Source organism: Dipodomys ordii, unplaced genomic scaffold (genome assembly GCF_000151885.1).
Source record: "Dipodomys ordii isolate 6190 unplaced genomic scaffold, Dord_2.0 Scaffold27, whole genome shotgun sequence".
In the NCBI taxonomy this organism is placed as follows: Eukaryota; Metazoa; Chordata; class Mammalia; order Rodentia; family Heteromyidae; genus Dipodomys; species Dipodomys ordii.
Window position 1 is genome coordinate 6,149,826 of NW_012267243.1, and position 20,821 is coordinate 6,170,646.

Sequence of the window (20,821 nt, forward strand, 5' to 3'; positions counted from 1 at the left end):
ACCCAACATGGGTTAAGCTTAGATCACTGACTGAAAAATCATTCAGCATAGGCAACATTTACCCTCTCCAGCCTATGTCACTAAAACCTGGAAACAGTGTATTTCTAATTGTTATACGAGAAACACATTTGAACTCTTTAAACCAAAAATACAGAAAGTTCTCATGTTTTTCTTTGGACACAGTTTCAGCTAATTATTGTATATGCAGTATCTTCTACTTAAGTTTAATGGACTTGAGGCTAAAATACTTGCAGTTTTTAAAAAAGTATGCAAATTTCATGTGAGACTGAAAATAACACAAGTCTATTAGCAGGTATTAGTCAAAAAGCATTCTTACTCTGAGCCATTAGTAAAATTTATGATGCCTTACAAATGTGTAACATTCAACATAGAATCTTTATTCAAGAGTTATTTCTTGTTAAAAAATCCCAAGGTATCTCACCTTCAAGACTTCTTAAGATCAATACTTATTTTAGAAATTAAAATGCACTATTGCATAGACTAACTCTCTCAAAATGGCTTGGTCAATTACAGAAAAATAAGGTTTATGTCAGAGACCTATAGTAAGCTTTCAGAAAAATGGTGAGTTACATAAGGAGGAAAGGGCTAAAATTCCTAGAACCTCAAATTCAGCCTTTATCCTTATGATTATTTTGTCTTAAGGTAAAAGACATATATGAAGTATCTTTTAAACAAATAGGTCTTGACTTTCATACTTAACAAAAATGAATAAAAAAATAACTCTGGCATTATGCACAATAAACACTGTAAAAGAAAGTATCCTGGCAAAATATTAGTATCACCCTTGATGTTAAAAAAAAAAAACTGACTAAAAGAGATAATTCGATTAACTTGAAAAAAATCTAGTTATTCTAAGATCTCAGGAAACTTTAGTTTGGGATTATAGTTTTCTATTAAGCAGATCTATGGCTGAACAATGACTTCATAAATGAAACTAAGCATTAACCTTAGTTAGAAGCAACCATGTGTTCTGGAGCCTACTTAAAAATACTCTGGCATATGAACACTCAGCTTTTGTGGAAATAATGTTCCCTACAAGGTACTAATTTCCAAAGTTTACAGTTTAAAAAGATCTTCCCTCATTCAACACAAAACCAACAAGCCCCTTATCCCAACCAAACCCTGATAACTCACATGACTTACTAACATTTCCCATTTCTATACTCTTGCAGTGCGAAAACAAAGGAGAGTGCACACACTATAAGTGGGCTGCTGGTATAGTCCCTACGAAATTAAATGTGTCAGCTGCAGTTCAAAACCAGCTCCTCATATAATCCCTAAGAAATATGTTTTTCCTTTTTAAAGTGTATCTAAAAAGGTGGTTCCCCCTCCAAAATTATTACAAAATTAAAAGAAATGCAACTTAGCTACAATCTATTCCAAGCACAGCACCGCCAGAAGATTCACACACACTATTTGGTGTTTCATGTTGGTTTTCCTTTCATTCTTTTAAGGCAGTGGTTTCCACAAGTCAGTTTGAGTTAAGAAGCATGGTTTATGGCAGTTTTTTTTTTTTTTTTTGCAACTCCAAATTGTTCTCTGGGAATATTTCACTTCATTCCCTGAAATTAGTGCTTTTTTGGTTCAGAACTCCAAAGGCTGATGCAGCTCAGGGCTCTTCCTGGCACAGGATGGTTTGCAGCTGGCGCTGTTTCCTCAGGTCCTAATGGTTTACCTTCACTTTCTCTTAGGCTTTTACTCGAAAGTCATCAAGTTCGTAGGAACCTAAAAAAATTAACCAATTACAAAGTGCATTAAAAACCTTCCCTTGTCATTTAGGCAAGCCCAAATCTTTTAGACTTGAATATTACTCAAGAGGAATTTCAGTATTTACAATTAATAAGACATATTAATAGAACATTTTTAAAGAGAAAATTACTGAGATAAGATAATAAACTCTTTCAAGTAAACTGATATGTGGACAGGAAGAAAGGGCAATGTGTATAAGAATCACAAGGAAGTGCTATAGGCACATTTTGAAAACAACATAGATGATTAGTATAACAAATATTAAGGACTTCTTTGCAGAACCATTTTGGAAGTAAGTCTGAAGGAGCAAATTTCATTATTAAATTCTGATCTAACACTTTGTGACTCAGAAAAAAACAACACATAATAGGTTGTACTGAACTTAATTTGATTAATTTTAAGACTGAAATTCTAGAGTAACCTCTGAAATATTTTCTATTTTAAAAAAGTACTTGAATTTTCTAGTTAAAGGACTAAAGTCAGTTTCATCCTAAAAGAAAACATTCTCAATTCTTTTTTTTTATTTTTTTAAAATTTATTTATTTATTTTTTATTTGTGAACATACTGTACAGAGGGGTTACAATTACATGGGCAGGATAATGCGTACATTTCTTACCAAGCATTGCAGCCTCCTCCTTTGGTTTACCCTTCACATCCCTTCCCAGCCTCCCCCCTCCCCCCCAATCCCAACCTTCTCCTCCCCCCCCTTCCTCCCCCCCAACCAACGTTGTAAAGCTCGTTTTGGACACGACAACTTATACTTCTCGTTGTTGCATCAGGTCCACCTGTATCCTTAAACAACTGTTTTTTCCCCCTCTCCTCCACAAGTTATACTGACATCAAATATAGTGAAAGCAGGGGTTATACTGTGGGGGAGGGACATACAAAGCAACAAAGAGATAGTCTTATAAATGCGTTAGAAACACATGCATGAAAGAAAAAACATTAAAATACATGTCTAAGGGTTCATTTTCCTGACATCACATTATCTGACCTTTTCCGCTTGACTCATACATATACTAGATATTGCAAATAAGGGAAACCATGGAACATTCTCAATTCTGAAAGCAGGTTTCCAAAGTTGTGTTAGCAGAGCTATTCAGAAGACACTGGTCTGCCTTTTTTTTTGGTTGCTGGCTTGAGCTTTTTTGCAAAGTCCTTGAGCTTTTTTACTCAAAGCTAGCTCTTTACCACTTTGAGCCACAGTACCATTTCTGGTTTTCTGGTGGTGAATTGGAGATAATATGGCATTTCTTGCCCCGCTGTCTTCAAACCTCCAATCCTCAGATCTCAGCCTCTGAGTAACTAGGATTACAGGTATAAGCCACCAGCACTTGGTTTACCTCATTCTTTAATCTGGCTACAGCTCTCACATACCAGCAGTCTTTTTGAAACTTGTTACATTCAAAACCAGGAGCACTTTTATGTTAGCTTCTGAATAAAAAAATCCCATTGGGAGCCAGGCACCAGGGGCCTTTAATACCAGCTACTCAGGAATTTGAGATCTGAGGATCAAGATTTGAAGCAAGACTGGGCAGGAAAGTTTGTGAGATTCTTATCTCCAACAACCACTCAAAAGTCAGAAATGGAGCAGTGGTTCAAGTAGTAGAGTGCTAACCTTGAGCAAAAGCAGCTTAGGGATAGTGCCAAGCCTTGAGTTCAAGTCCCAGTACTGACACACATAAAATCCCTCTGAATACAACTGTAAATGAAATATGTAAGTGCTTTTAAATTCTCTATCGTACTTAAGTAAATGTCTCATTTCTTAAGTTGTTTATGATTTATTAAATTATTTTGTATTTGAACCAGTCTTCTAAAAATTGTCAAGTTTCACAGGTTTTACTTATAAATTTGTTTCCATGTTGTGACAGATACAGAAACAACAACAACAAAAAACCCTACTTATGTAAATCTGCTTACTTGTTTAGCAGGCAGTGCTACTAGTAAAAACATTGGACCTCTCCGCTGCTATGCAAATACTGTCTTTTTTGTTGGTCGTAGGGCTTGAACTCAGGGCCTGGGTGCTGTCCCCTCAGCTTTTTTTTTTTTTTTTTTTGCTCAAGGCTAGTGCTCCACCACTTTGAGCCACAGAACCACTTTGGGTTTTCTGGAGGGTAACCGAAGAGTCTCATGGACTTTCCTGCCTCCTGAGTAGATAGGATTATAGGCATAAACTCTTGGCACCAGGCAAGCATTTTGAACTTTTTTTTGATACGTTTTTTATTGTAAAAATGCTGTAACAGAGGGGTTATAGTTACACGAGCAAGGTAATGAGTACATTTTCTATTGAGTATTGTTGCCTCCTCCTTTGAACTTTTATAGTACATTTTACTTTTCAAAATTAGCTGCTGATAGTAGTCATTGTAAACTTTTGTCCTATGAATATCCTAAATTCATGCTTGTCAAAAGGTTCTAGAAAACCCATAGCTCTAAGTTGTTTACATTACTACTGTAACAAGACCTGGAGAAAACTGGAGAGATTCTTTTGCCTTTGTAGCTGAAAGCCTTTCACTTAAGAAAAAAAATTTCTTGTTATAAGGTGGGGGAGGGAAGAGTTGGGGAGGTAGGAAGAGAAGGGATAGTAGGGGGAAAACAAAGGAGGGGGTAACAATGCTTGACAGGAAATGTACTTATTACCTTAATTTTGTAACTGTAGCCCCTCTGTATAGCATCTTTATAATAAAAAATATTAAACCAAAATAACGCCCAAAACACTGTTTCAGTAAAACAAAAACATAAGGAAAGTCTGGTTTCACTGCCAATACAGGGGTGGTTTATTGGAGATAAGAGTCTCACAGTCTTTCTTGCCTGGGCTGGATTTGAACTGCGATTCTCAGATCTCAGCCTCCTGAGTAGCTAGGATTACAGGCGTGAGCCACCGGTGCCCGGCAATAGTCTCATTTTTAAGATAGCTCCCTGTACACATTATCTAAAGTTGTTTCTATATTTTATATTGTATAACTCTTACTATTTGAAATTCTGTCTGTAGTCTAGATCCTTATTAAAATGTGCTTCATGTCTTACAGATTGTTGTTAATAAGACAATAAAAACCACACCATTTTCCTAGTTCTTCTAGTCAACTGGGCAAAGGATTACACACTGTAATCTCAGCACTAGGGAGGCTGAGGCAAGAGGTTTGCAGGGTTGAGAGAAGCCTGGCTACCCTGGTGAGTTCCAAGCAGCCTAAGCTATGAAACCTGTCTGGAAAGAAAGACAATATTTCTACTCACTTTTCTTGGAACTTTTCAATATATTCCCAAGTTATGGATTATGCTGAGAATGAAGAAAAATGCTTACCGGTTGTTTGTTACTTTGGCAGGCTGCACTCAAATGTTTAAACCACAGCATGGCATTCATCCTACTGCCAGCTTGAAACTTGTATGAATTTCCTAAAATTACAAAAAGCAAGTGGAAAATAATAAAAATTTAAGGAACATTCCATGTTAAAACTCTACTAGATATTATAGTGATGTGTATGTCTAGAGTTCTCAGTTTCAGAATTCTATTTACTGACTGCATGACTTTCCAGTATGAACAAAGATTTGGTTTATGTAAATCATTAACATGCTATTTTATATTCATATTCACAAAGCCACTGTTTTGCTGGTTTTAAACTAGAAAAAAAAGATGGTTTAATTGTTTTTAGAAATAGTATCTAAGTAAAATAACTATATGGCTTACTAGATTTGTCTATCTAGATAAGAATGTAAAATATGTTAATAGTATTTAACCTAAATATTACAAGTTAACAGTTAAGTATTTGCATATTTCAATATGGTTAATAAACATCAGTTATGTAACATAATTAAGGCTATTAGTTATACTTTTAGCCTTTAGTTACAACACACTGGCCATGATTATGGTTCCAGTTGTTCTATGGGCTCCCTGGAAAAATCTATGGAAAAATCTTTTCTCTTTTAGAAACGAGAAATTATCAAGTGCCACAGTAGCTCTTTTATTTTCATTTGGTATATGACAAAAAAAATTCATACTAAGAACATTTTATTTGGCTGCATATATTAAGGTAAATAGAAAATAAACCAACATTCATGTATTATCCTTACTTTAACTTTGTCTTCATTGTCTCAGGTTTTTATTTTTTCCCCCTCCCCTTTATAGTATATTCAAAGGACTCAGAACTTGACTACATCACTTGTGAGCTGCTGTAGTAAGGAACTCTGGGCAGATGTGCATTTCTTTTTGGGTCTCCTCTGTGGTACTTGCCAAGTGCTGGCAGTTGTTATAAAGTAAAAGCAACAACTGCTCCAGAGTCTTTTCTGATGGTCCCTGTAGTGTTCATAGAAGATAAAGGGAAGGTCAGGGGGTATGATGTGGTCATACACAGCTCACTCTCCAATTTTTCTCATTTACTTCACAAACTCTAAATTAGGCTAATAGCCAATTATGGGACTGATAAATTTCTGTATATGTAAAGTATTTAAATTAATGTAGAAAGGGATTTGAGCCAAATAACCAATTAAAGTAACAGAATAAAAATTAAAGGAATACTAGCACTTTCAATTAAGGGTATAATTTCTGAAATTTTTAAGTAACAATGGGCTATATTCTCAAATTCCCAACCCCTACCACCTATTATCCTTCTAAGAATTACTTGAGCTTTCAATTTTTAAGCTTATGTCTAAATGGTAAAGAAAACAAACTATAAAAATACTGGTTCACTGAAATATGTTTGAAAAATAGTTGCTTCAAAGGTAAAGCTACAGAAACATTTCCTCTGTTTAGAATTCCAATTAAACTGGATTTTGGGCTTTCTAAAATGTTATGCATCCATAGTACTTTAAGCTCTTGTCTTAGTTCTAATAAGTCACCTTTCTCAGAGTCAGTCAATAAGAAGAGGTCTGGATGTTCTGGGTCATCAGCCATCATCACCATCCATCCGACTACAGAGACGTTCTTATTTGATGTTGATTTGAACTGAGATGAAATGATAAATTTATTAATAAAACTAAAACTAAAATTAAAAAGTAAAACTCGTGAGTTTTATGGTTAATTCTTATGTAAGAATTTCAGTTCCTCCTAATGAAAGATAAGATTTGAGATTTCATGTTAGTTCAGGTCAGCTTCAGACCTTTTACTACTAAGATGCATCTAGCATGCCCTCTTTAGATAGCCTGAAAAAATTAAGTCCTGCTGGGTGCTGGTGGCTCACTCCTGTAATCCTAGCTACTCAGGAGGCTGAGATCTGAGGACTGCAGTTCAAAGGCAACCCAGACAGGAAAGTCCATAAGACTCTTATCTCCAATAAACCACCAGAAAACTGGAAGTGTCACTGTGGCTCAAGTGGTAGAGCACTTGCCTTGAGCTGAAGAACTGATAAGACAGCACTCAGGCCCAGAGTTCAAGCCCCATGACAGACAAAAAAAAAGAAAAATTAAGTCCTAAAGGACTTAATTTAACCATATCAACCTTTCTTTCTCACTATAAAGCATAGTAATACTAACTAGGGAAATCAATGCAAAATGTTTCAGTAAAATTAGAATAATTTTGAAGAGTATATGTCTGCTACTACTATAAATGTTATGTTTCAGAGTATGCTGACTACATAAAATAGCTAGGGTACAAAAATTAATATGCATAGAATGGAATGTTACTGTTTTTTTTACATCAGTACAAGAGTTATGTAAACAATTATAATAGTAAGGAAGTCAATGCTTAAGAATTTGTAATTCCAGTCTGGCAGGATGATACACAGATGTAAAACCAGCACTTGAGAAGCTGAGGGGAAATATCTCGAGTTTGAGGCCAGCCTGTCTCAATAGCAGCCACTCAACAAAACAAAAACCAAAAATGATTTCAGGAGCTGGTACAGCTCTGGGTTCAATCTATAGTATTAAAAACCCACAAATGGTGACATTGTCCAAAAAGAAATGTACTCTTTACCTGACTTATACAACTGTAAATCCTCTGTATATCACCTTTATAATAACAATTAAAAAGTTAAAAAAAAAGAAAAGCAAACTAACAACAAAAAAACCCCTGAAAATCTATACCCCCACCCCTGAAATGTATTAGTTTGGGAAATGGTAACATCCTAAAGAAAGGTGAGCAATGATTAATATGAAATTTAGGACAGTGATGGGTAGTGGGAATACTGATAAAGCAGGCAATGTGATCTAATGGCATTTCCCACATTTAAACAAAAAATATCCTCTTCTATAACTGGTTTGATTAAAGGGTGAAACTGTAAGCAGAGCTTCTCTCAATTAGGCAGTGTCATTAGTAAAGTTTTAAGTACTAAGAGGACTTACTTATATTGTTCTCAACTTTCCCCAGTGTAGTATGCCATTTAATTGTCTCTCCTCAATATATGATTTAGAAATAAAATTCTTCTTAAGGGAATTTTAATTTTTATTTTTTTGGTGAGCAGAGTGCTGGTACTGGGGCTTGGACTCATAGGCTGGGTGCTGTCTTTTAGCTTTTTTGCTCAAGGTTAACATTCTACCACTTCCTCAGAGTGATTTTGTTAATGTAGCACAGGACATTTTTCTTCCATGTTATCACTGTCATGTAAAAACAACAGGCAAAAAATTTACAGCAATATTCTAAACAGAGAAAAAGAGCACTGGAAGATTCTTTTAAGATGAAGCACAAGGAGGCACCTTATAGTAATTACTCTCATTCCTCCATTACTGAAAGTGTCACTGCAGCAGAAACTGAGATGGAAAGAACTTTAGATGCTGGTCCCAATTTTTCACATTTTACTTATTAGAAACTGAGATTCAAAGGTAATAGTCCTGAGCTATGTTCTGAATGAGAAAACTCAGGGTTGAAAAGGCACTGATGCCAAGATATTTGTAATGTTTTTTGACATTTGCTATAGAATAATGATATTCAAAGGAGACCTAAAAATATAGAGGCTATTATTCCAAGACCTCCTTGGAATGGTCTTAATAAATAAAGATGAGTCCATTATAGTATTCATACCAATAACAAGTGTAAAAATTTCTGTGCTGGAATACGGAATAAAACCTTTCCTCCTATTAGGACTATCTTCTTTACAACTATGAAGAAGAGGCTGTGATCCAGTACTGAAGTCGGAGGAGGAGTACTCACATGTTTTCTTTCTGTAGCCTTCAGAGATTTGGCAGCATAGTAAAAAAGCTGTGTTCCAGACAAGGCTGCCCAATATTTTGTCCAAGATGCTACCTGGAATTGATAAACATATGAATATAACATATTCATATGATAAACACATATTAAAATGTCACTGGCTTCTCAGTTTACCTTCTTAGTGACAATGACCCACTGTCTTAACCTTAGCGTTGTAGCACTTTTGAAATCTTCTATCTCAAGTATCTTTATTACTTTCAGCTAATATCATTGCTTCTTAACTTTCTTCAAGTACTTTAACTTAGGCTGTGGGATAACAAGCTCCTTAAGTTTTACTTTACATTTTTTCATACAGCTGACTTGATGCTTCACAGAACTCATTCTCTTTCCCCAGTTAGTACTTTCTTCAAAGATAGTATTTGAAGTTTGGGATTATTATCTGTATGCTAATGACTCCCAAAACACCATGTCTAACACCATCCCTTTACTTCACTAGTTAAACTGAACTTGGAACTATAAACAAAATAATGTTCCCAATATCTACTTAAGCTTAACCCTCAAACCCATAAGTTATTTTCATTTCCATTATTTCTCTTATACATCATGTAAAATATCAACAACCAAGTCTACTCTGACTTTATTTTCTCTACTTTCTCCATTTTCCATGCTTCAACAACACAGGACCTTTAGGGCTCTTGGTCTTTAGAGCTGAACAAAGCTAACACCTTTCACAGATGGCAATGCAAATGCCTTGCTATCACATCATCTTGAAGGATTCCTCTCTGGGTCTCCTCAGTGGAATGTATATCCATGAGACAGTCACCCTGTGCTACTGTTCAGTGCACACAGTGGGCACAGTGACCCCTCAAGGGACATACTATTCTGCGTTCACTGCATGGTCTAGTACAGATTCTTAATGGTTTGTGCCTTTGCTTTACTGTAATGTAAGAGCAAAGTAAGATTACTTAAATAGAAATCCCCTTCGTATTTTAAGAAACCTTCCTATTTTCAAGAGGTTTAAGTGTGGATGGATTTATATTTAATTAGATAAACCATAAAGTTATTTGAGAAAATTTATGTTTTAGTAAACTACTATACTGGTACTGGGAAATACAAACTGTTACACACAAAAAGCTTTGTTTTACTAAGCAATTTTTCTCAAACACATGTATGAATATTCTATTTCTATATAACCCATCTTCCCTCTCTTCTTCCCTCCATTCCTTGTGGCAGTACTGAGGTTTTGAACTTGGGGCCTCATGATTGTTAAGAAGGCTCTTTACCACTTGAGCCACATTACCAGCTCATATTTGCTGTAGTTTTTTTTTTTTTTGGTTAGTCTCATGTTTCTCTCCAGGGGCTGACTTCTGACCATTATCCACCTACTTATGACTTCCATATAGTTAGAATTACAGGTGTGAACCACCATCACCAGCTCATTTGTAGAGATGAGGTGTCACTAACATTTTGACATGGTTGGCCTCAAACCATGCCCTTTGAATAGCTGGAATTACAGACATGTACCACTATGCCCAACCATTATAAGTTTTCTTAATGAAGTACTTTAGGGTTCTCTTAAATAGTTTTGTGTACAATTTACCTTAATGAGTAAAGAGAAGTATAGGATTATCTTTATGTAAACATACTTTACAAGGGATTTAGCTGAAATCTAGATGGCTGATAGAATACTTTGTTACTAAATCCCATGAGGAAAATGCACATTTTTTTATACATTTTAAATTATATCAAAGTACATTACTTTGTCTTTTCTTTCCACTTATTTTTTGGTGTCTTAGGCATTCACATTCTTAGATGTGTATTAAAATAAATGTAATGGAATCTTACTGTAGGTTTTTTGCCTTCTTTTAACAAAGTTTTCCTCCTGAGAACACCCTGAATAGTAACAGCTCCTGGATATAAATGTACTGCCAAATCTTCTGACTCTGCAGAACTACAAATGAAATAAAAACACAAGTTAGAGCTTTTGTCTACAGTCTTTATACTTAAATATTATTCTTAACTTAAAAACTTTACTTTGTCCAGAGCCAAGAAGACACTGATAATTTAAAATGTTTATTGATTTGAAATTTGTAAGCAGTCAAAGTTAGGAAGCTATTAAAATCAGAAGATGGTTAAAAAACTATTATTTATTTGAACAAATATAATGACTAAATTTGGCTTTTGTCTTCTTAACATGCCATGCTGCATCATTACTGTAACTTTATTTTTCTCCATTAGAAACTTTAAGTCCTGGTAGGAGAGATAATTTTATGTTAGAATTATTAAGTACATAAAACTGAAAATAGCAAAAGACCAGAAAGAAAAAAAAAGAAAATTTATGCTTATTTTAATTGTAAAACAAGTTTAAAAAAATAGCAAAGAGTAGTAACATTTTTCAAAACTGGCTTTTTGCAATGAGTTTTAATAACATTTAAATGCTGCTAATGTGTAAATGCTCAATTATGACTTAACAGCCCTCCAAGAAAGGAAAAATTCCCCAGATCAAAATTCCCCTTTTCATATATCTTAAAAAAGATCACACAATAACCACTGTACAATGTTTCCCAATCATTCCCCCAAAATGATTTATATATGAATCAATTAAAACAAATACATTATAAAAATGACAATCACTGGTGATTTGATGAGATGTAGAATTCCTACAGAAGCGAAGAAAAACAGAAGTTTTCCAGTTTATTCCTTTATGACTATTTAGGTGTCTTCAAAGCGACTTAACCTAAGAAATTTCATGCTATAGCTTTCCATAACCAGGGAGGTATGCAAAAGAAGATCAGACACCAAATGAGTGTGCTTTCTACTATTTTGCTGTATTCTGAACTGGTTACCCATTTTCTATATCCACAATAAATCCATCTTTGTTTCTTCTACAGGTAATATGAAAGGAAAAGGAGATAGTTTAACTAGATGAAGAATTGAGTATGAGTCGAAATACATAAAAACTATTTGATGAAATACATTTGTCTAAATTCTATGGTTTATCTGAAAAAATTCATAAAAAAACCTGAAAATAAACATAGCTTAACAATAAAGTGATCATTCAAGGACTAGCAACAGTTAAAAGACCTATGCAGTTAAAATGCCACTATCTTAGAGAAGCATTTGGAAAATGTAATAAAAAGATGTAAGTTTTAGCAATTAGCTCTGTGGATCAAAAAGAATAGCTCAAACCTATCTCTGTATTAAATCTTGGAAGGAAAGATTTGGGGTAATTTGTATTAAAATCAATTAGTTGAGAAAGAATAGAGATAATGTGAGACCACACCCAAGTAAGCGAATCACCAACACCAAAAGGAGTTCTGAGACCCCCCTGATTTGCAGGGGAATTGTACCTGCTGGCCTTCATGTGGCTTCGATAGCCATTTCGTGCCACTCTTGTCACCGGGCCGAGAGAATGGTATAATCTGTTCCTGTTGGATTCCATTATAAATTGTATGTATTACATATACTTTATTCACAAAATCATCAATACCTAGAAGAGTATACTTGTTTTTTTGTCCAATATAGTTTTCTAAATCAAAAGGACAGTATATAATAGTTCCTCTTTCTTTTTCAAAGCATGCAGCAAGTTTTTCAAAATTATTGACTACAAATATAGTATTTAGTACCTACTATACAGTTTCACATACATTATCTTTCATAAATCTGCTAAAAGAATTAAAGAGCAATTTATAGCTAATTATATAAATGTGAAAGATAATTCAAAAGCCTTTTGTTTCTAACTTTACTTCTTGGATTCCAATTTAAATATGAAAGTATTTATTATATGTCCCTATGAAGACACCTAAAAGCAACATGGCTTCTAAAGTTAAAACAAAGGAGGAAAACCTCTATCTTTGATAGTAAATCAAAGACTAATAAAGGAAGAAAATTAAATAACAAATTTAGTCATTTTATTTCAGCATGAATTGAGAAAGCCAATAAACAAACGGGATGGTTATGAATGGAATTTTGTCCAAACTGAAATGCTATGCTTTATAAAGGAAATAAATTCATGCCAACCCGCCTATGTGTACACACACATAGAAACACTGATACTTCTTTGCCTGGGAAAAGCCAAAAGTGACATTGATGACAAATGATATCTAAAAAAAAAAAGAATTATTTTAGCAACTTAAGCAATGATGTATCTGTGTTTCCTTTGGAAATAAGAGGAGAAATATGGTGGGGTCAAAATTCAGAGTGCTATTTTTGGGGGCCTGGGAAGTAGCCGAGTATTTGATCCCTCCCTCTGCATTCCCACCCTGGCCACTCAAAATATCAGTGTTATCTTCAAGTTCACTGTCCACAGATAGTATTTTAGATCTTAGTTGTAATTTACTTCTTATTTCACAAGAAATAAGCATTCACACAAAGGTTCTCAAAATATTCCAAAAGCCACTGGTTAAAACTTGGCACAAGAACACTTTTTTTTTTTTGGCTGCAAATGTCTGCAAAGTAAAACATTTGTCATACAAGGAAAGTATTGTTTTGAGGTGTGAAGGCAACATCATTAATGACTGTCTCTGTAGGTAACTTGCTAGGATGAGAACAGATGAGCACAATACTATTCTGGGTTATTTACAACTCAAGCAATCTAACCAACAACTTTGTTAATACTGTCAATCTAAAAATTTATACACTCTAAAATCAAGATCTGATGATGGTATTCTGCTTTTTCTTAAGGGGAAAGATAATTTGTACAAATTCAGAACACATCTAGGGTAACTTTTGTGTTTTCCTCATTTCAAGAAAACCCAAGTAAGAGAACAAAAGTGAAGGTTAGAAGAGAAACAAAATTTAAAACAATTTTTTAAGAATCCCCTAATAAAAAGAACATGGAAACATTTATAATTAGAGTAGAAAGGATTTTAAAAAGTACACTGAAGTAATAAAGACCTCATGAATAAAACCTTAATCCCAAAATGGTGACTGATCTTTATGTATTTTCATTAGCAACATTAATATATTTTTTCCAATTAAAAGCTTGAACTCAACAAATTAAGATAATTCAATTTGAAATGGTTTTCTCTCAAAAAGTGATTGATGGGAGTTATATAACTAAACATATGACATTAACATTTAATCTAAATAATAATGTTAAGGGCTGAAGGCATTGTTCAGTAGCATACCTCTTGCTTCAATTACTCAATATCACCTCTTGCTTAGGCCCACACCACTCTCTTGTAGTACTAAGGATCAAATCCAGAGCCTTGCATGCGCTAGGCCAAGTGCACTTATCACTGAGCTATATTATATCCACAACCCTTAGTTGCTTAGCTTATACCCCAAATGGAGCAATGTTTTGGTTAAGAGTCAAATGTTTGGAACTGGCGGTATGGTTCATATGGGAGTGTCAGCTGTGAGCAAAAAAGCTGAGTGAGAGCTCAAGACCTGAGTTCAAAGCCCCCATAATGGCACCAAAAATGAAAAAAAAAAAAGGCCAAATCTCTTAGGAGTCTAAAAATGGTAATACTGAAAGTAGTCAGAGTTATACATATATAATTTTTTGGAATTTTTTGATACACTCTCAAGGAGCATTTATATTTGAAGATCAATATACTAAAGTTTCTTCACACTGTTGAGTTTTATAGCTCAAAATAACAGGAGAACAGGGCTAGGAAGGTGGCTCAGTGGTAGAGGGCTTGCCTTGTATGCATGAGGCCCTGGGTTTGATTCCTCAGCACCACATAAGCAAAAAGAAAAAAGCTGGAAGTGGCGCTGTGGCTCAAATGGTAGAGTGCTAGCCTTGAGCTGACTAGCTGAGGGACAGCGCCCAGGCCCAGAGTTCAGGCCCCACGACTAGACCCCCCCCCAAAAAAACAAAAACAAAAACAAAAAAACAGGAGAATAGACTACAAATTATGCTGGGCACTGGTGGTTCACACCCGTAATCCTAGCTACTCAGGAGGCTGGAGATCTGAGGATCACAGTTCAAAGCTAGCCCGGGCAAGAAAGGCCGTCAAACTCTTATCTCCAGAAAACCAGAAGTGGTGTTGTAGCTCATGTGGTAGAGCACTAGCCTTGAGCTGAAGAGCTGAGGGACAGCATTCAGGCCCAGAGTTCAAGCCCCCATGACCGACAAAAAAAAAAAAAAATACAAATTATATTCTTTATAAGCTACTATAATATATACTTGGCACAATTTCAATTAATGACCACTTACATTCAAATATCATATACTTTAAAATTTACCAACTCATTTTGCCTTTGACAAAGCAGTAAAGTTGATCATTCCCCTAAGTGTTTTAAAATTTCTTGAGTTACCAAGACCTAAAGTAATATAAAGTAATAATTTTATAACAGAAGTTAACTATCTTATTATTGAAACTGTTAGCATTGAAATTATTGAAAAATTTAACTTACAAATAAAATGTACTTAAAATTCAAATACACATGTAAAGACACCAAATTAACAGACTACCAAGAGCCATTACTTACAATCCCAGACTTAAGTATCAATAACTAACTTCTTCTGTTGGCAAGAAACTTTAGTCAGAGACACGTAATAAATGTTTCTTCAAATTCATTTTATCATATCCTTTGGGACATACAAAATAAATTCCAAGCAGTTTAGCAATTTCTCTTACCTTTCAAAAGCAGGCCATGAGGTCTCTTCACTTAGTTCAGAACCATCACTGCTACCTAAAATCAAAAGTTATTCTAGTTTTTCAACATCAGAATTGTTTTTTTCAGTTTGGATTTTATAATTTACAAATACATTTTCACTGGTGCTATAAAATGATAATCTTCATTTTAGTCTATCATTTATATATTATTATTCTAGTATTACTGCTGTTAAGTTTATTTGCAATACATTAGAGTACAACTGACAAGACTAAGGTAACAAAGTAACATTTTTTCATGCCTAATTATAGCTTACGTTTATTACATTAAAAAAAATATTTGTACTGGACACCATAGGCTCACTCTTGTAATCCTAGCTACTTAGGAGGCTCAGATCTAAGGATCAAGTTTGAAGCTAGTCCAGGCAGGAAAATTCCTGAGACTCTTATCTCTAATTAAACACCAAAAAACCCAGAAATGGAGCTGTGGCTCAAGTGGTAGAGCTCTAACCTTGAGCATAAAAGACCAGGAACAGTACTCAGGCCCTGAGTTCAAACCCAGGACTAGCACAAAAAAAAAAAAAAAACCAAAAAAACAAAACCAAAACCAAAGAACAGTATTTCTACCAGAGAATGTATATATTACACAATTTTTCTTTTTCAGTTTGTCCCAACTCAGGAATAAAATAATGATAGAATCCCAAGAAGTTCAAGGCATACTTATTTCAATTTTGTACTTACCCTAAGGATAAAAAGCTTAATGAAATTAATTTGTCTTAGAAATGAGACTGAAAAAGATAGGATCTCTAATATTTTCAAATTTTTCTATAGACAAAACGACAATTTCCTCTATAGCTGTGTTATCAGTTAAAATGGTCTTCAAATAGAAACTTAGTTAGGTGGGGAAAAAAAAACCTGAGGAGGATGAATTTGAAGATTTGTGTAAGTTAAAGATAATTTTGGCTCTCAATAAAATTAAAACTAATGTCAAGTTGAATTCTCCACCAAACTTTTACAACCATGGTTCCTTAAGAGACTCAAACTCTAATACTATAAAGTGTCAATTATAAGTGACTGATTAATACTCTTTTATGAATCTCAATGGAAGCTGTTAGCAGTAGGGGGCTTTGTTGAGTGGAGAAAGAGAAAGCAGTAGGGAGGATTATTCTGATCATAATATAATATATAAACATCTGAAATACCATGGTATAAACCTCTTTGTTACTGTTAGTACATACTAAAAAAATGACAGGAAGTAGTAAAAAAAAGGCTCTGATGGGTTGAGGAGGTTTGAGTATTAGTGGGAGAAGAGAGTAAATAAGGATGAATATTGTCAAAGTACTTTGTTTGCATGTATGAAAATAGAAAAATGAAATTTATTAAAATGGTTTTAAAGGGGAGTGGAGTAAGAGAGTGTTAGGAAGTGAGTTTGATCGGGATACACTGTAGGATATGGAAAGGTCATAATGAACAATATATTGTACAAATAATGTTTGCTAACAATAATAATAGGAAACTTCTCCAATGCATTTGGCATGGCATAAGTTTTTGTATCATACAGGAATGGTACAGCAAAGAAATAAAGGTAAGCTGTAACCCAATGCTGTAATTTAAAAAACTTATTTTTTGTTCTAAGTAGCATGCTAAATTTCATAATACAACAAACTGGGAAAAACAATTTGCAAAACAATTCTGTGTATTATTACTTTTAGAATTGAGATTGTATTTGCACACAGGCTATTTAACACATGCTGAGAATATTAATTTGAACCTCGATCCTCAGATCTCAGCCTCCTGAGTAACTAGGATTACAGGCATGAGCTACCGGCGCCCAGCAAGTTCTGTTTTTTTTTTTTTTTTAAAGACACCCTTGTATAGCTCATTCTGGCCTCCAATTTGAAATCCTCCTGCCTTACTCTCCAGAGTGCAGGGATTGCAGATGTGTGCCAATTTGTTAGTTTGAATGGAATGTTACCCAAAGATAACATGTACTAAAACATGTACTAAAAGCCTGGTCTCCAGCCTGAAATTAGTCTTTGTTACAGGGGGTCATGATGGGACTCTAATCTCTTCTTTTAGTTTCTGACCATGTGGTGAGCAATCTTGCTATGTTACATGCTTCTGTTTGGATGTGCTGCAAGAAGGCCAACTGATCATGGACTAAATCCTCTAAAACAATAAACCCTTTCACTTTATAAGCTGCTAATGCAGTGTTTTCATTCTCATTTTTGTACCTGATACTGATAATTTAGTATTTCCCTCTTCTTTGAGACACTTGGTATTTGTGATTCCTTTCCCCTCTTCTTCCTTATCAGTCTTATTGTTTCCTTCAACAGTTCATCCTCCTTCCTGTCCCCACCCCTCATTTTTTCTTGGTCCTGGGGCATGTACTCAGGGCCTGGGCACTGTCTCTGAGCTCTTTTTTGCTCAAGGCTAGTGCTCTACCACTTAAGCCACAGCTTCACTTCTGGCTTTTTTTTTGTGGTTAACTGCAGATAGGAGTCTCATGGACTTTTCTGCCTAGGCTGACTTCCAACCAAGATCCTTAGATCTCAGCCTCCTGAATAGTTAGGATTATAGACACAGCCACTGAAACCTGGCTATGACTTCTTTCTCAACTGAGTTTTGTTTAAATTTTCATCTTTTGCAAATAGGAGCACTCTGAGAAATGTTTCTCACCTATTGATATTCCACTGGAAAGAGTAGAACTTTCAGCTTGGCCTCGAGATGGAGCATGGGGTTCCATGACACTATCATCTAACAGATGTCTTGGGCCTGCATTTGGGAATGTTGCACTCTTAAACTCTGCTGTGTTCATTTTATGAATAAAACTGGAAATAAAAAGAAAAATTTTTCATAGCTTTTACTATATTACTAATTTAGGATATAAAAAGTACTTTTATATGAAAAATTCAGGATATAAACATTTCTGGTTGAACTGAAACCCTGCTGTACAACTACTTGAAGATTAAAAAGATTTATCTTCTATCTTAAACTCTCAACTTTTATAAGAACAAACATGTAGTTGCCACCAAGAAAGACTCAAACTAACAGTGTAAAGAAAACTGTATATGAAACCTCATCACATCTACTTATATAACTATCATATACTTTAATTTCATCTGGAATCTCAGGTCCATGAATAACACTGTTTTAACATTCATTTGTATAGAATTGTTAAAATCTCACAAAAATCATACACAGGTAAGCATGGATCCCTTTTTGAGAATACATTATTATACAACTAATGAAGTTAAATAACAACAACAAATCAGTTTTCCTTTCTTTATCTTTAGTGAGAATAACTCTTTGGATTTTTCCCCCCCACCCAGCCCCTGGATTTTATTATTTATTTTAGTTAAGACAACTGTTTATGACTGTAAAGGAAACAAAGGCACTGTTGCGAACAGCTTATTTACAAATTTAAGCAAATGAAGAAATAAAATGCTTGTGGGCAAACAATATGTTTGACTAGTATTGTTAGCAAAATCACTATTTTCTATTTAATAAACATATAGAATTTATTTACTAATTAATAAATAATTCCAACCACAAACAAAATTCAGATGCTGACTTATAGCCCAGGCTATGGCACTTCCTGTGTCCATGTGGAATCAGGCTCCGAGGGGACGGGGGTGTCTGAGGGAGCAGGGCTCCTTCTGCAGCCACACTCTTCCTACCACTCTGTGGTGATGCTCCTACTTCAGGACCTGAACATTAAATTAAAACAGAGAGGGAGGGACGGAGGGGGGAAGGAAATTTTTACATTGTCTTAAAGGTTTGTTTTATTTTTAATACCGTGACATAAAATATTAAGTGTGGTTTAAATTTTAAGGTAATAATAATGTTTGCTTCTGCTTAACTGATTTAACTTCATGAGTTATTTTCAAAGTTGTACAACCAAGAATCTCAAGCCATACAAAAATACATTAATTTCTATCTAACTTACATGTATAAATATCTTTTCTATTTATATAGGAAGACAGAAGAATTAGAAGACATCTCAGGATCTTACCTCACAGACAAAATCTGGGCTAATTATCCAAGAATTCTGAGTCCTAGGTTCAGTGTTTTTTTTTTTTTTTGGTAGGTCATGGTGCTTGAACTCTGGACCTGGGAGCTGTCCCTCAGCTCTTCAGCTCAAGGCAAGCACTCTACCACTTGAGCTACAGGGCCACTTCCAGTTTTCTAGCGGTTTATTGGAGATGAGTCTCATGGACTTTCCTGCTCAGGCTGGCTCTGAACTGTGATCCTCAGATTTCAGCCTCCTGAGTAGCTAGGATTACAGGCATGAGCCACTGGGGCCTGGCTCTCAGTGTTTTTGATTTTACACAGTTTCTTTCTTTCTTTCTTTCTTTCCTTTCTCTCTTTCTTTCTCTCTCTCTCTTTCGCTTTCTTTCCCTCCCTTCCTTCCTTCCTTTCTCTCTCTTTCTTTCCTTGTGTTGGTCCTGGGGCTGTCACTCAGGGTCTGGGTGCTTTCCTGAGCTTCCTTTGCTCAAGGCTCATTAATGCTCTACCACTTGATTTACATCTCCACTTGTGGCTTATTTTGAGTAGTTTATTGGAGATAACAGTCTCAGACTTTCCTGCCTGAGCTGGCTTTGAATGGCACTTCTTAGACCTCAGTCTCCTGAGTAGTTGGATTACCAGCATGAGCCACTTGCAGGCGCTCTTCCGCTGAGCTAAACCCCCAGCCCCTGGCACTGGACTTATACATGCTTCTTTACTCATGGTTTCAGCTTCTTTTTATGTAAAAAATATGTAGGATATATTAAAAATTATTATCTGTACTGATATTGTTCAAGCTTATGGAAATAAAAAACTCCAAAGTACATAGCTTTGCAATATATCACTCTAAGGATGAAAAAAAAAAAAAAAAGCTGGGCACTGTAGCTAAAACCTGTAATACCAGCACTGGGGAAGGGAATAGAGTAGGACTTTGAGCTTGAGGACAGCTTGCTCTGTATCACAAAATCAAAATAAAAAGCACATTTAAGGTATTTAAATTTGACTGGGAGCCAGTGGCACATGCCTGCAATTCTAGCTACTTAGGAAGCTGTGACTTGGAGGATCAAAGTTTGAGGGCAGTCCAGGCCAATTGGCTGTTGTTTGCTAGACTCCATCTCCAAAATAACCATCAAAATTCAAGGCTGGAGACATGGCTTAAGTGATAAAAGTGTCAGTCTAGCAGGTGTGATGCTTTGTGTTCAAACTCCATTAAAGGAAAAGGAAAGCGCCAAATAAGAAATGACCTTAAAGTATTTTCCTCTACTTGGAAGGCTTTTCCTCATCCAAACTGTCAAAATGTTTCCTTGATTCCTCATATATCAGCTAAGCCTTCAAATGTTTTTTAGAATATACAATAGGAAGGTTATTTTGACAGTCTGTATTAGCAATTTTAAATAGGTACTTCTC

The 20,821-nt window shown here is 35.0% G+C and overlaps 1 protein-coding gene across 5 annotated transcripts in view; it reads right to left on the bottom strand.

Moving 5' to 3' along the window:
* Positions 1-377: 377 nt before the first annotated feature.
* The window catches only part of Ralgps2 (Ral GEF with PH domain and SH3 binding motif 2), a 122,002-nt gene continuing 101,558 nt past the window's right edge, over positions 378-20,821 (bottom strand). For 2 of the 5 annotated variants that reach the window (XM_013015667.1, XM_013015669.1), the window contains exons 12-20: positions 18,957-19,116; positions 18,086-18,237; positions 15,431-15,485; positions 12,194-12,271; positions 10,689-10,794; positions 8,847-8,939; positions 6,602-6,707; positions 5,070-5,161; positions 378-1,746 (exon numbers count right to left, since the gene is read on the bottom strand). In XM_013015667.1, coding sequence (XP_012871121.1) covers positions 1,717-1,746; positions 5,070-5,161; positions 6,602-6,707; positions 8,847-8,939; positions 10,689-10,794; positions 12,194-12,271; positions 15,431-15,485; positions 18,086-18,237; positions 18,957-19,116 — 872 coding nt within the window. In that variant the 3' untranslated portion in view covers positions 378-1,716. The remainder of the gene's footprint in view (positions 1,747-5,069; positions 5,162-6,601; positions 6,708-8,846; positions 8,940-10,688; positions 10,795-12,193; positions 12,272-15,430; positions 15,486-18,085; positions 18,238-18,956; positions 19,117-20,821) is intronic. The other 3 variants (XM_013015670.1, XM_013015672.1, XM_013015671.1) reach the window with 3 other exon arrangements.